The sequence below is a fragment of the Mesitornis unicolor genome, unplaced genomic scaffold (genome assembly GCF_000695765.1).
Source record: "Mesitornis unicolor isolate BGI_N332 unplaced genomic scaffold, ASM69576v1 scaffold11813, whole genome shotgun sequence".
NCBI lineage: Eukaryota > Metazoa > Chordata > Aves > Mesitornithiformes > Mesitornithidae > Mesitornis > Mesitornis unicolor.
Genome location: NW_010174040.1, coordinates 68612 through 84632, shown reverse-complemented (window position 1 = coordinate 84632; position 16021 = coordinate 68612). Strand labels below are relative to the sequence as shown.

The 16021-nt window shown below is 49.5% G+C and overlaps 1 protein-coding gene across 1 annotated transcript in view; it reads right to left on the bottom strand.

Annotated features, from left to right (window-relative positions):
- Positions 1–11460, bottom strand: part of PRICKLE2 (prickle homolog 2 (Drosophila)) — a 29373-nt gene extending 17913 nt beyond the window's left edge. The window contains exon 1 of the mRNA XM_010180920.1: positions 11284–11460. Coding sequence (XP_010179222.1) covers positions 11284–11415 — 132 coding nt within the window. The 5' untranslated portion in view covers positions 11416–11460. The remainder of the gene's footprint in view (positions 1–11283) is intronic.
- Between the last annotated feature and the right edge of the window lie 4561 nt (positions 11461–16021).

Genomic DNA, 16021 nt, shown 5'->3' with positions numbered 1-16021 from the left:
CGGGAGGGGAGGTTAAAGAGGCTGCACCCCGGCAGCCTCTGTGTTGCCGGCTATCTCAGCCTCCACCTCCATCAAAACCCTCCAGGCTTTTTTCTGCAGCAATTTGTGGAAATAAACAGCAGATAAAAATCTGTTGGAAGGCTTCGTTTTTTTTTCTCTTTCGTCTCGGAGCGCGTAATTAAAATCAGCTCCTAAGAAGGCAGCGTGGCGGGGCACGGCGTGCCCTGGCGCTGGAGGAGCCCAGTGTCAGCCCGGAGAGGAAGCACACCCTGAACCCCAGCATCTCTGCTCCGACTGCCACACCTGGGACGTGTACTGAAGGGCCGGGCCAGGCGCCGAGATGGGACTCGCCAGCCGAGTATCTGCTCTGAAATGGCCACGGTGACGTTCAACGGCTTGGGAAGAACCAGGAGAAAGTAAAAATAAGGGAAAGCTCGGCTGGGACTGGGAGTCTCTGCAGCACTGGATGCCTCTGGATGCTGGGGCAGACGCAGAGGGCTGGATGGCTTCCTTAAATCTGCGCTTGGCTAGAGAGATGCAAACCGTTTTCCCATTGCACACAGCCTTCTGCCTTTGCCGTGCTGTGATTATCCCCCCGAGATGCTCCCTCGGCTCTCAGACACCGCAGCAATTCATTGCAGAGCGGCTGGGCTGCCTGCAGCTTCTGCACGGCTCTTCCCAAATGACATTTGCCTTGCCGTGGCTTCCGATCAGCTTCTTCCCTTGCTGTACGTTTTGGGCTTTGGCCTAGAAAGCACCACCTGGGCTGCCTTTCCCTGGAGAAGCCCTCTCTGCCCACACAACCCCACAGCATCTGCAGGGTGGGAAGCCACTGCGGGTCACCGTGAAGGATGGGGACACGGAGGTGGGTCACACAGGGCTGCCGGGCAGGGGAGGCTCGCTCATGGGCTTGCAGGCTGCTGGGGGTGGCTTATACAGAGAGTTACCTCCAACAGGAAGAAATCACTTTTTATTCCAGAATAAATATCCAAACCTAGCATTATTCAGGAAGAATTGCTCTGCATTCAGCTTACGCCCTGGTCTCATTCAGAGCTACCTGTGAGCAGAGCTGCTCCAGAGCTTGCAATCACTTTGCCTCTCATTTTATGGTTCCCCTCCAAACCAACCCACCTTTCCCCATCACCAGGTTTAGTCGAAAGGGAGACTTGAGCAGATTTTCACCACTAACTCTGCAGTGCTGACGACAAGGGAACTGCTCGGGTCATGAAGCTGAGGAACACGCTGAGCATATGCCGCTGTGAAACCCTAGATTTGTTTTACTAAGGCACAGCAGAAACAGACCCACCAGCTATGGAAACTGTCAAAGAAAGAAAGGCTGCTAAGGATTTTGTTATGTTAAAAAGAAAACAAACTGCGTAAATTAGAATACTTACTTTGCATTTATAGAGCATTCTTCAGCCAGGGACATCAAAGCACATTAAAAACCCTTAAGTTCTTATGCCGTGCTACACAAGGTAGCAAATATATGCACTAAAAAAGATTATTTGCAGCATAACGAGGTTAAATGAGCTCCCTGACTTCATGCAGCCAGTCCACAGCAGAACTTGCAACTGGAAATCTCCTGGTGATGCCCTGGCTGCCATGGTTTTTACTGGGCTGTCAGGCTACTGTGCAGCCACACTGCACCTTGCCGAGTGGTACAGATGCCTGCTGACTTCTCTGAGACAAATTCCCCACATGCAGATGGGCTCCTCACTTTGCCTGCACTCAGGTTCGTGTTTTCTTTTCTCACAATGACCTTTTTTTGCCCACTGAGTCCTTGAAGTTGGGGGAGACCAGAAGACACTCTTCTTTTTTTGGAAGTGCTGCCAAATTCCATCAGGCTGCTCCAGTCCCTAAAGCAATGAGCTGTAAAACGCTCACCCTAGGCAAAAAGCAGGGATGTGAGTTCTTCCTTTGGCTGCCCGGGTGCTGCTTTCCCAGAGCCCGACATTGCAGGATGAATGTGCCCAGCTTTGCTCCTGCTTCCACCGGGAAGTTTTCCATTGACTCTCCACAGGTCCGCGGGAACTGGCTCCCATCGCACCACCAACATAGCTCAGCAGGGATGGGCAATTTGGTTTGAAAAGCAAAACAAAACAAATACAACAGGCTCCAACCTGCGTTCTGTTGCCTGAAATAACCCCAAAGGGTTTGCTTTGGATCCGCAACAGCCAAGGGGACCTTCTGCATGGGTGCTCATGGAGGGGATGAGGAAGAGCTGCCAGTCCTTGCTCAGCGCCCACGGGACATCTTATAGGGAGAAAACCCTTTCCTTATGCCTGTCAGTGGCTTCCTCCACCACTGCCTTTACACCCATCATCCCTCCTGGGGACAAACCTGAATTGGGAGGATGCTCAAATCCCTATCTCTGTGCTCAGCCAGCCACCAAGAGTATTTCCAACTCCATGAGCAAGTGGCCGGTGGCTGAGTTGGCACAGTGCAGTTGGGATGCTCAGTAAGGAAAAATAAAGGAAACGGGAGATTTTCAGATAAATTTGGCTTTTCAGGGAAAACACCCACCAAAAAAAAGTTAACTCACTAGAAAACTAAAACTGCTCAGTTTGCACTTTGCTTTTGTACAAAAGGTCAGGGTTTTCCATGAAAATAACTCCTCTGTCCAGCTCCGGTTCAGAGCCCGCAGCAGCCTGTGTGAGTGAGCCTTGCAGGGCCACTGTGGCCAAAGGGCCTGATCCAGACCCCCCAGCACCAGCAGACAGCTCCTTATCGACCTTATGGGCTCTGCAAACAGCATGGGGCAATGGCCCAGGATGGATAACACAGCCCTTTTAAATCATGCTGGTTTATTATTAAATACTTCTGCTGTACAACACAGCAGCTCCACATCCTGCTATCTCTCCTCGGAACAGACCTGCTCTGCCCACGGTGATCCTAACAAGCACCATTAACACACATGAGCCACGCGTGGGGCTGCGCTCAGTTTCGTCCTCAGTTTCCCCACTTTGCTCTGACCTCTGCTCACATCTGGATGCGACATAGCCCAGAAGAATCTGGAAAACATCAGGCTGAGTTAAAGTAAGTGTCAGGAGGCCCCAATGCCACGGTGATGGGCTGGCCAGCACTGGCCGGCTGTGGGTGCTGGGTGCCATGGCAAGCCCCGTCCTGCCCTGGGGCAGTCTCCCAGGCTCTGGTGCTGCAAGAAACCAGCACAGCAGATGATATCCATCTTCCCTGGGTGTCATCCTCACCTTCAAAAGGAAAACGTCCAAACGCCAAGTTTTTGCTAATGAAAGCTGATACAGATTTTGGAAATTCGGAGCTGCTTGGAGCTAAAAGGAGAGGGCATGGGGTGGGAGGGGAGATAGAAATTAGAAGAGAAAGAAACCAGGAGAAAGGAAAGAATGTAATGTAAAATGAGGGTAGGAAAAAGCCTTTAAAGTGGAGCCAACTTTATTCAAAGGCATTGAGGAAAGTAATTACACTAGTTTACAAATGCCTTTGTGTTCTGCAGTCTTCCTAGGTTTGGGGCGGTTTCCAGTTTAACTCTGACAGTTTGCAAACCTCCCCATCCCTGCTAAATAAAGGCAGGACTACAGCTTCTCCTGGAGGTCCTGGGGGTGACCAAAGCCAAAACTCATGCCAGCACCTTTGTGGGCAAAGTTTGCAAACAACCTGTGAATTTAAGCTGCTGCTGAAGGATCTCTTTGATCAATGAATTAAAGGAGGCGGAGGGCAAATACCACGTTTCTTATGCCATGATTTGCTGTTGGGAAGCAGCACTCGGTTGCACTCACCCTGAAAATAACACCCCCAAACAAAAGCACCCACCAAACCGGGCTGTTTGGGATGACTGTACCGCTGGGATGGACTACAAAGGAGCACGTGTTGCCCTGGCACAGTTCAGCTGATGGGTGCTGACTTGCTCAGCCGTAACAGCTCTAGCACATCCAGCTGGGCAATCCTGCCTGGCCTTCACAAAACCAAACAAACTGAAAAATCAGCTGCAAGGCCTTTGCAAAGAGCGCTGCTCATGGCCCCATCCCCTGGCTCCCATGAGCTTTGGCTGCAGCGGGAGGAAGGCAGCCAGCGGCCGACAAGCCTATGCTGGCCCGGGCGAGCGGGGCTGCTCCTGCAGCTCGCCCGCTTCTCCCCAGTGCTGGCTTTTTAACCACATATCAGGCATTAAATGATCTTCTATACTGAGCACTTAAAATCGACAGAGAAGCAGAGCTGGTGTCTTCAGTACTTCACTCCTGCTGGCCTCCCTTGGAGAAGCAAAGGGGAAAACAACCCAAACGAGCCTCTCACAGCTAACCCTCTCAGCGTGGCTGCAAAACGGTGCGAGTGCTCATGCACGTAGGCTCACACGCGAGCTCCATAGATGATAGCACGTGTGAAACTGGAAAACGGGTTCAGTGTCCTTGGGCCCAAGTCTGGCACATCCTCCTTTTCCATGGCTATTAGGATACAAAGCACTTATTTATTTCTTGAAGCAAAACAATCCTTGCAGCAAGGCCAGATGCTCTGAACAGGAGAGGAGAGCAGGAACTGCTGACCGGGTTGTCAAGCGCAGGGATGTAGCCAGGCACGCACTCCAGGAGGGAGCCAGGGTCCCCCTGAGACCCCACAGCCCTGGCTGGGAGCAGACTGCTTTCACCCCCAGACCCCAAAATGCGCCTATGTACCGGCACAGGGCAGTAGCAGGCAGATGCGATCCCTGGCGCCGGGCGGTCCGGCACCCTGCAACGCTGGGTCTGCTCTCGGAAACCCACTCCTGAGTCGCAGGGACAAAGGCAGGGAACAAAGGAAAAACCATTTTCCTAAGCGCTGTTTGTTCTGGCACTCTCTGCAGCTCTCTGCGTGCTCCTCTCCCGCGGCTGATGGCAGCCGAGCCGTCTGAGTGCTGCTGCTCATCAGTTGAGAACGACATCCACTGCTGCCAAGCCTTTGGAGCAGCTCTTGGTCTGCAAGAGATCCCGTGGAAACATTGCTTCCTGCTGGCATCAAAGGAGAACATTTGAATGAAGGCCGTACATCCACAAGTTTTAGACTTGTGAAAGCCTATGCCATGATTTTTCTTTTTTTTTTTTTTCCAGCAGAAATTGCATTTGGATGAAAAGGAACCAGAAACAGTGCTTTCAAAAGCATCTGAGAGTGGTCTTTGTGCTGCGAGGCTCTGACCGGCAGAGCCATGCTCGCATCGCTCAAAGTCCCCTGCAGCACCAGCAATTACAATGATCATCTGCTGCACTGATCATAGCTGATAATTCCCCTGGCTCTGCCACTTAAAACGCTCTTGTAACTTTAAGTCACGGGGTAGCATACTAGAATAACGCTGCAACAAGGAAAAGCTGTAATTGTATGCTGGAATAAAGCTCCAGGACAAGTTTATATTGTGTAGTCTGGGATTTCTCTGTTTTCCACTCACTCCTCCTGCCTTTACTTCTGCTGCCTATCACATGGCTAATTGCCATTTAAGAACCAAGCAAAGCCCATTAGGTGAGTGCTTCTGTTTCTGTGGCCCACCAAAAGCAACTGATTCCCTCCCTGATAGCAAGATTGTTCAAGGATTAAATAATTTTAACAGGTTCCATCGGCTCACGATGATCAGAAAAACACTCCAGGACACAGAAATGGGGCAAAAGCCCAGACTTACGGTATTGCAACGAGTATTTTTTTCCAGCAATGGATATACTCACACCTCCTCCATCCATTCCACTCCAGCTCCAGGACCTCCTAACTCACCCCAAGTCACGCAACATGGGTATTGCACAGGGAAAAAGCATTTTGTGTGGAGGATTGTGGCTACGTCCGGCTGGCAAGCATTCGGCATGGCTTGATGCCTGGAGGCTGGATTTAGAGAGCTCCAGCCTTGAAATAAGAGCCGCTAACTGCCAGGCTATTTAGATATAAAGAGTTCACCAGGGAGGTAATGGATTTACCCTACCTCAAAGTGAAACTGGAGAGCTTTTAAAAGCGTACTGAAATGCAGCTTTTGGGTAAAATACTACAGTGTGCACGTGTGCAGTGGGGTAAAGTGAGAGGTGGCTGCAGCTTCTTGCATGAGTGTAGATGAGCTACAGCTCCTCTCCTTGGCTCCCCATCTGGCATGCTCTGCTCTCAGGACCAGGATATATCAAGGAAGGTAGAGCTCTTCATGGGGCTTCTGTCTTTCCTCTACCTGGCCATAGGTTTATCTGTTCCCCATCATTACAGAATCACAGAATAATATGAGTTGGAAGGGACCTTGAAAGCTCCCCCAGTCCAACCCCTGCCAGAGCAGGATCACCAGAGCAGTCACACAGGAACACGGCCAGGGCTTTGGGTGTCTCCAGACAAGGAGACTCCACAACCTCTCTGGGCAGCCTGGGCCATGCTCTGCCACCCTCACACTGACAAAGTTTGTCCTCATCTTCAGCTTGAACCTCCTGTGCTCCAGCTTGCTCCCATTGCCCCTTGTCCTGGCATTGGACATCCCAGAGCAGAGCCTGGCTCCTTCCTCCTGACACTTGCCCTTTCCAAATTGATCCCCATGAATGAGGGCACCCCTCAGTCTCCTCTGCTCCAAGCTCAAGAGACCCAGCTCCCTCAGCCGCTCCTCAGCAGGAGATGCTCCACTCCCCCCATCATCTTTGTGGCTCTGCTGGACTCTTTCAAGCAGTTCCTGTCCTTCTTGAACTGAGGGACCAGAACTGGACACAATATTGCAGATGTGGTCTGAGCAGGGCAGAGTAGAGGGGAAGGAGAACCTCTCTGACCTACAACCACCCCTTCTCATCCACCCCAGGATGCCATTGGCCTTCTTGGCTGCAAGGGCACATTACTGGCTCATGGTCATCCTGCTGGCCACCAGGACGCCCCTGCTTGGGGCACAGGGTTGCTTTGGTCTGTCTTGGTCCTTCCTTTCTACACGCAAGACTTCAGTCTCCCAAGAAGTGAAAGTCTGCTCAACTTAGAGGGCTCAAAGAAGGAGAAGAAGGTAAAATGCACTTGACCGTGACACAGGAACAAGCAAGGCACACATCCCCCAGAGACGACTGGCCCAGAAAATGTACTTTTTACCACAATGAGGTGGTGATAGTGGGTATCTTTAGGTAAGGTGTAAATGCATGTTCAGTGTAGGTTCGTCTCTGCTCTCCTTTCCTCAGTTCATGACCTGAACAGCAACTGATGAAGCTTGGAGGTTTTATAACTCAAGCCCTTGCTATAGGTCTGGTCTTGCACAAGGTCCAGAACAGGAATCAACACATATATCAGTCCCTGCATAAATCAGCCCCCATGACAGCTACGAGTTTCACACCACACTGCAAAACTCTCAAGGTCCAAGCTCTAATGGCTGCTTTGGCACAAAATGGTCCCTTGAACCTTCAGGCCACTAATTTTAGCTCAGATGAGATTTTCATTACTTTCTAAGGGACTCAATAAGAGCAACTGTGCTGACAGCAAGAGGGAATTAAGTTCTTATGGCACACACAAGGGTCTTGAATGTTGGCATGCCAGAGCCACACAGAAAACCGCACCGCAGCTGAAGCTGAGCCCCATCTTTTGTTTAATTGGAAATCTGTGCCCATAACCAGCTGCTCCTATTATTGAGACACAATAAAGAGAGAAATCCTCAAAAATCCCTTATATTCAGAAATTCAAGCTGGCATGTTATAACCCCTTTGGATTTCTCCAAACCGCAGGCCCAAGGAATTCAAGGCCTCACATTCACACGTATTTGCACATGCCTTGCCTAAAAATGTGAAAAACACATCATAAAAGTACTTATTTTAAAGCATATGCCCTCAAACTTCTGTCAGTGCGAGGGGGATCAGCTGCGGGGCTGCCAGCCTCAGCAGACATACTGGCTCCTGAAATCGCTTTCTCCCATCTTTGCAGCCAGGCCTGCTCTGGGATTTTGCTTTGCCGAGGACATGTTTCTGTTGGTGTCTGCCCATTTCAAGCCTTTCACACTTATTTTTTTATCCAACCATTGAACGGCAGGCTAGAAAAAGGAGTTTCTCAAAGACCACATCCTGAACCTCTTCCTTGCCTCCCATACAGCCCCTTCCTGCCTTCCGTGTCTCTATCTTCCACAAGTTCTTCAGCCATAAGACAACTTCCCATTGAGGTCCCCGCCAAGCGGGATCAGAGCCCACAGGCCATCCTGTGTAGCCAGCTGCTATTACCAGAAACCACATTTTCTATTCACCTTGTAATTTATGGAGCTCAGCCGTGGGTTTTTACCCATTGCTCTCCCTGTTGGCAGGTTGCCGCGGAGCCTTGCACCTCTGATGGTTTGAAACCTCTTCCAATTTCCTGCCTGAACGCATTTGGAGCCAGTTTATATCTACGTTCTTGTGCCAAAGTTGGAGCTTGAAAAACTGCTCTTCCTCTTCCTCTAATGCATTGGGAGTGATCATAACCTTTCGATTTGCCAGGCTGAACAAATCAAGCTCTTCTAGGCTCCTCAACGAAATAACATTTCCAGTCTCCTTCCAGGTTATACCCCTCTTTCTTGAGCAAGGATGTCATAAATTTTAGCTAGTTTTTCCAGATGTATTTTTACCATACCTTAAGCAGTGGTATTATAACATTTTTTGTATTACTATCTTCCTTCCTGCGTTATAAACATATTTAGAAATATATAGTATTGCATCAATGCTTTTTTCTCTTCAAGTAGTAGGCATTAAGCAACCAAGAGGATTTTCCCTAGTTGGCATTTACCACAGAGCAGCTGATGCCTGAATTAGTGCCCAGGAATCCAGTGAGACTGTGTAGGTTTGGGTTGATGCCCTTGTAAATTATACTTAATATTTTAAGTTATGGATTGAATTCTCCAAATTCTGAAATGACCTATGGAAACTGCCAAAAACTGATGTAGTGTTCATTGGCCAACTTCCCCCCTTGAAATCCTGTAAATTGCTGCGTTGAGTGAGACGTGAACGCTGTCTCCCAAGAACAGTGAGGCAGGAAGGCTGTTGTCCAAGTATAATAAGAAAACTGCATTAGTCTTTCAGGGGACCACTTACCTCCCTAGCTCATACACTGCATAGAGATTTTAATAAAGTAGAATATTGCCGAAAAAGTTGTTTCATTTCATCTGATTCATGTCAAAGAAATACGACAGCGGAACAGCAGAAGGCAGAGAAAAATTCACTGCCTGCAAACCTGCATTTTCAGCCCAAGTCTGACAACAGAGCAGAGCCCACCAGCCCCTCCACAGCAGACATCAGACTGCCAGAGGCTCCACATCATGTACACACACCTGACTCATTCACCAGAAAGCCACATGCCTGTCTGCAGCCTGCATGGCTCCGATAAGTCACTGCAGAGGCACCTCCTACCCCACGGGAGGCAAAGGGCACCCTCCTGCACCCCGAGGCACCTCCCAGCCTTGCGACACCCCAGGTAACTCCTGTGGTAACTCATGGAGGAATTCAGGGTGCTGCTCTTCACCCAGGGACAGCCCCCAGCCCTGAACAACCCCCAACCTCTTTCACAGCCTGGAGAAGTCACACCTTGCATTTGTCTCCTCAGGGGCTCATCTGATGCATGAAAGGTCCGGAAAGGGGTGGTGGCTGAGCTATGCTGGAAGGATTTCAGCGCCTGTCTTAGGCTCTGCTTAGGGCTGCTCTGCATCTCCATGGTGATTACAGACAGGTCTGAAGTGGCAAATCTGCACCAGACCCAGCAACGCAGACAGAGGAGTGCAATTAGAAAGCGGGCATTCGCATCGAGGAGCACTTCAACCTCTGCAAGAAACAAATGTCAGAAGAACCTAAAAATACGTTAAACTGAGTAATGCATGAGACATCAGCACCTACTGCTACAGCTAAGGGACCTTTTTTTTTTCTCCTGAGCATCCAAAACTCCCTGAAGACCTGCAATTGCTCAGAAAGCACCCGAGGGATCAAAGAAGCATCTGGGTCTTCTGGAATATGCCACCGCCATGCTGGAAGTGGGTTTCAATTGCTGTCCATGCTGTGCTGCACTCATCGGAGACCGTGTCTACCCAGTCACAGGCCACCCGTCACTAAATATCTGTATTTCAACCCAAAGCTAAAGGGACATGGGCCAGCTTGGGCTCCAGAAGCCACCGACACGCCTGGACAGAAGACAGTGCTGAGAGCAGGTGGCACCAGTTTGAGTATGGTCCTCCAATGGGACTCATGAAACCCAACTGGTTCATGTCCCTGCAGCACGCAGGACCAGCAGAGCCACTTCAGGACCATCTGCATCTGCCCATGCCCTGCGTCTTGTACCTCCTGGGAGGCACAAAGGGAGCTGCTGACATAAGGAAGGTGACAGAAAACAAGGCTGCTGCCTGATTTGCATGGTTGGATGGCACCAAATGAAACACGCGGTGCTGCAGCGTTTCAAGGAAGCACCGAGCCAGGCTTGTAAAGACAAGAGGAAGGGAAAAAAAAAACCCCAAACAACTGGATTTTCTCTAATCAGACAGATAATATTTACAGCTTATGTGTGGTGCCAAAATATTTCAGGAAATGCCTCAGCCCTTCTGAATAAAAGCTCAGGAAAACACAGTATTTAAGAACAGCAACTACAACAGTTAGAATGAGAGCTTTCCACCCTCTCCCAGCCTCCTTACACAGTTTAAAATGATTGCCATAGCAATTATCAAGGCTAAGCTCGCTTTGCAATCTCCTCTGCAAATTAAGTTCTGAGTCGAACACATAAAAGATCAGCATAAAAACCAAACGCATCACGTAAACTGCAAGGAGCAGAAATCAACGCGTGCTCCGCACAGACAGCATGCTGAGGTCTGATCCATCCCACTCGATTCCTGTACTGAGAGATTTCAACTTCATTTGAGCAATTTCTTCCAGTAAGGCACAAACATCATGTCTGAACACAATCCCAAAGACTTTGGCCTGTTTTTCAGGGTAATCTACCACCTCTGCCTGCCTGCCCTGGACTGAGGCATGGCAGAGTGGTCCAGGAGGGCAGAACATGAGCACCAAGTTCCCCCTGGAGCCCCACCACTTTCTTTTTTCCCCGTGAACAGCAGTAGGTATGTCTGTATCTGTACCCTTGCACAACCACAACAAACCCCGTCCTTGAAGTATTTTGTTTCTCCCCCCTCAATTACCAATTACATCTACAGACACAGAAAACCACAAGTCCTGCAAGCATCGCATCTCTGTTTTGTTTCACCAGTGCATTCAGACCAATCCTGGCTCTGAAAGTCTTGATAGTGCATGCAGAAATAGCCACATGCAACAAGTGCCTGCACCCCCAGAAGAAAAATCAGGGTAACTATCTCCAACGAGCATATAAACCGACTTATTTCTGGTCACTGGGTGATGTCATCATTACCTGCTCGGGCTTCAGGCCAGGGGGGACCCACGCATACTCCTCCAAGGCACAGCCTGAGTCGTCGTCAGAAGTCGAGTTCCTCTGGAAGTCAAACATGAGCTTGGTGACGGTCTTCTCCATCTCCAGAGGCATAACGGTTACGATGTGCTCTTCCTGGGAGCACTTACAGTGAAGGCAAATCTTCCTGTAAGGCAAGGAGAGAGGAAAAAGAGGAGATGTCCCGGTGAGGCGCACTTTAAGAAAGCAAAGTGATTCCTGCCAGTTGCTGGCCTGCAGACACTGAACTCAACCCTTTTTTATGCTCAGGCATTTTCTAACGCAGGATTTGTCTCTCTCTCATAAGGAGGAAACAAAAGTCCCTGTTCGCAGCAACAACACTTGGCAATCAGGCTGAGTCAGACTGCCCAGTGTTTGGGGATATGTAATTGCTTGTCCCTTTAGCACACTGTGAGGAGTGTTTCCAGGGGCCAGCACAGGCAAGGGCCATGTGCCCGCCTGGTGTGGATCCACATGCCAGTCAGTAATTGCAGAGCAGCGACTGAATTTAGGACAGCTGAGCACTTGGCTAAGAGAGAAAATGGTGGATTGACTGGGAAGCTGTGAATGACAAGTCCCTTTAGCATGCTGATAGCATAAATTTGCTTATTAAAGTAGCATAAAAATTGATTATAGTCTGAACATCTAAAGCTAAATTAAATTAAAGGAGGCTACAAAAACCACAGTCACACTGCAACAGCATCTCAACCATCCAGCTCAATAGCACTCACCGCGGCTCAGCAGCACACAGGATCCCACACTGCCCAAGAGCTGGATGGGATGGGGAACTGAAAAAATAGCCCACAGGTTGCAATGGGTTAACACTTCTTGGTGTTTCTTATAAGGGTCTGTTCCTGCAGCTGGTGGTCCATGGGAGACTTTTTTTGTGGCCTTGAACCTGAGCATTTATCTGCAGGGCTGCTAGGACATCACACTCCTTCACCAGGGGGAAGAGTGAAGGACTAACCTTCAGCTAAACATCCCCAGCTCCATAAAAAGATGATAAACTGGTTTCTGTTTCTGCGAACGCAATGCTTTTCCACAATATGGGTCAATGGTATCTATTTTAAAGTAAACACACAGGATTCTGAATTAATTTGCGCTAATGAAACACCACTGATTTCTGAGCAATGAGATAGGGTTTTGCTTCATCTCTGAAATAATAAGGTACCACACGAAAGGCAAGGGAAAAGTTACCATTGCCACTGCAGGTTTCTCTGCTATAAAGTTAAGCAAAGAAATTCAGAGGGCAGCAACAGTTAAACATCAGGGTCTTTAACTTTCAAACACCTTTCCTTCTTTTTCACTGTTGCGTACAAGCCAGCGGAGCATACCAGTGCTCAGATCCAGCTTCAAGTCTAAATTTCCACTTGGCCATTACAGCACAGAAAATGCACTCCAGCAAAAGTCAAGAGGCTCCGTTAAGTCAAGCCAGGGAGATTTGCCAGATTTTCCCATTTCCTGCCTTTCATCAGATCTAAACCACACAGCAACCCCCACGCACCCCCGGTGTCTGGTTTGCGTCCAGTCAGAAAGTCTCGGCATCGCCTCCGGCTGTTACCTTAAAAAATAATCAAGGCACCATTTCATATGAATACTTTAATTAATCAGCTACCGTGGAAGGGCGCTCTGCCTTGCAAAGCTGCTGGTTTCTTTGCTGTTTCCATCCCATCTCACGATCCGATTAGCAGCAGCTCAATATGCAACAAGACGCTAAGACTAATTGATAGCTCCAGAGGCCCGGATTCGGCATTGGAGACAGTTGTTCTAACTGAGTTTAGGACTTCTTAGCCAAACTCTAATTTTCAGGACATCAATCACAAGCTTCAAAGGGAGACAAACCCAACAGCCCACGCTTAGATAGCAGCGAGGCTGGGAGCATGAGCGCTGCAATGGGGAAAAAGCTATCCCGCACATTTCTGCCCTCCTCCCCACTCTAGACACATCCCCTCCAGGAGATGGAGGATGGCAGGAGAACAACAAAAGTCTTAGCTTTTAATAAATGTGATAAATCAGGCCATCATGAGAACTTTAAATAATGGTGTTGAATAATGGCGAGGTTTATGATCAATGAGGCCCCACAGGGCTGATGCACCCTGGTTCCTGCCCTGTTCCAGCCTAGTGGGTACTGCTGGTGGGTGGCTTCTGCTGGTCAGAACAGCACAGGATGAAGATGACATAGGTGGCCTGTTTAATCTTTAGTGACGTCCCCAGGCCAGGACAACGGGCTTGGTAAAAACTTTGCACCATTAAAAACTGAGCATCTCCAGGCATGGGGTTTCTGCCACCGCCCTGGGTAAATTGTACAAACTTCAAGATCTTGCCCCTGAGATACTCAGTTCTCTTCCTTTCCCCTCATTAAAATCAGAAGATTAACAGTTTTAATTACAATTATTTTCTTTACATTAGGATATGTTGTTTCATGGGAACAATACTCAATGTCCTAAGAGTGCCTTTCCACTCCTATGATATGGTTTCCATGACTTCTTCGCATAGGTCTCACTTACTCAACTTTATTTCATCGTCTTCCAGCTCGCTATAATTAAAAATAATTCCCCGTAGTAAAAACTTAATATAAAAATGTACATTTCAAATGCGAGATGAAATTGGAAAAGCAATATCTCCCCATCGCACTCGAAGCAGAACAGCATGAAGTGAGGTGATGCACGTGCCGGTGCTTGACAGGCGCGCGATGACCGGAGGAGCGACAACGTGCTGTGAGTGTCGATGCTGTGGAGAAAGCCCATGGGTGCTGGAGAAGAGCGAGGCCATGGCCAGCAGCCCGCCCAGCTGCTCCTTAGTCATTAACGTGGGAAGAGCAGCAGAGCCTGGAGATGCTCAGCGCATACCTTACCATATAAAGGGGGCTGAGGGCAGGTGGAGCGGCACGTCCCGCAAAGGGAAACCCTTTAGCTTGGCTTTGGCCAGACATGAGCCTCACCTGACCACCATCAAAGCTTCATCAACAACGACTTCTGCTGCTTGTGTAGAAGAGGAGTGCGGGCAGTTTATTGCTTTTTGGGTTGTTTTTTTTTAAGCAAGAAGAAACTAATGCAATCACCCTCTGGAAATTCTGTATTTGTTCCTGGGCCTTTCCATCTTGTTCTCACCCCAGAAAAGGGTCTGCAAGCTCATCTCAGGGAAGTACCTGCTCTGGTGATTAAGAGAGGTCTCCGGCATCAAGGAGGACTCAGAGTTCGAGATATTTCGGTGCTGTTGCTAAAAGCTGGGGACATCCTGGAGCATCGCTTGACTCCAGGAGCTGAGGGCTGGCCAGGAGAAACCCAGTGATGTTGTGTTTCCCAACAAAGTGAGAAGAGCTGAAAGCACGACCAGCTTCAGCCACAGTGGGTAAATAAAGGAGCTGTTAAGCATGAGGGTTGTAGACTGGGAGGAAAGAAGAGAGGGAGCCATGCAGCAGCCGTGCTGCTGTGGAGGCATGGGCTGGGGAGCACCCGGCAGCGCTGCTTGGCATGGAGCTGCACGGAGCTGCCCTGCAGCGGGGCCGGGATGGCGGGAAGCAAATGGGGAGAAAAAGAACATTTCCTGGTGTCAGATTTAGCTGGAAAAGAGCCTGCCTTGAATTGACTTCACATGGTACAAAGCAGCAATGGCTCAAAAACAGATTGAAAAATTTGTTCTACTCCGGGGCAGTGCTTCATGTGATGAAGTTACAGGATGGATGTATTTTATTTTGCAATGGCTGCTTTTATGTGGTGCTCTTGACACGGCAGCCAGTCTTCTCCTCAGGAGGCTCTAACCCCCATTCCTGGTTACATTTCCACCCATCTACTGGTGTAGGGGATGGTGAAACTGGATCCACCACCCCACGCCCAACCCCCTTCTCTTTATGGACAAAAAAAGGCACTCAAGGGGAATCTGCAGCAAACAAGACCCAACACACTGAGCAGAAAACCTGGCTCCTGAGTCCCTCTTGCTTGGGATGCAAAAACATGCTTCAAGCCCAGGTCTTCCTATGCAGAGCTCAACATGAGCCCAATTGACCCACGAGGTCTCTGGGATGAGGCAGTCCCTTGTTGTACGCCACAGTTTGCAAAGCCCAGTCTCTGCCATTGCCAGAGCCTCCCGCAGCCCTTTCATCGCAGCAACGGCACCAACAATAAGTTAAACCATGCTGAAAACATGAGTGCTGCGCGAGAGGCTCTGGAGAGAGCCGCCAGCGTGCCCCCAGCTTTCTGAAGAGAGTCAAGGTCTCTCTGCTGTGAAAAAACAGCGACGACTCCAAACTGGGAAAGAGCAAGCGGAGCTAAAAAGCCAGGAGTGGAGGACTGAGGGCAGCCTGAAGCCAAGGCCAAGTGGGTCCTTGCAAGGTGTGCAGCTCCAGCAAAGGAGCTGGCATCTCCCAGCCAGTGTGTGCTGGGGTCTAGGGCAGTGCAGGCAGGACCTAGCACAGCAAACACCACCAAAGCAAGGCCTGTCCAGGCTGAGCTTTTAAGAAAGGGCAGGTATTTTAAGAAAGGGCAGTGAAAGAGCCCGGCCCCTCCTGGCAACAGCAAGAACGAAGGCAGAGTTTAAAATCCTGGCAGAAATGTTAAAATTCCTCTCAGACAAAGAAGGAACTCGGCAAACAGCCCTTATCACCCCCTCGGCACGGCTTATCTCTGCTTCTCACTTGTTTCTTCTGGGATGGAAATAAATGGGCTGTATCAGGGAGCAGCTCCATCTCCAGACAATGCGAGGA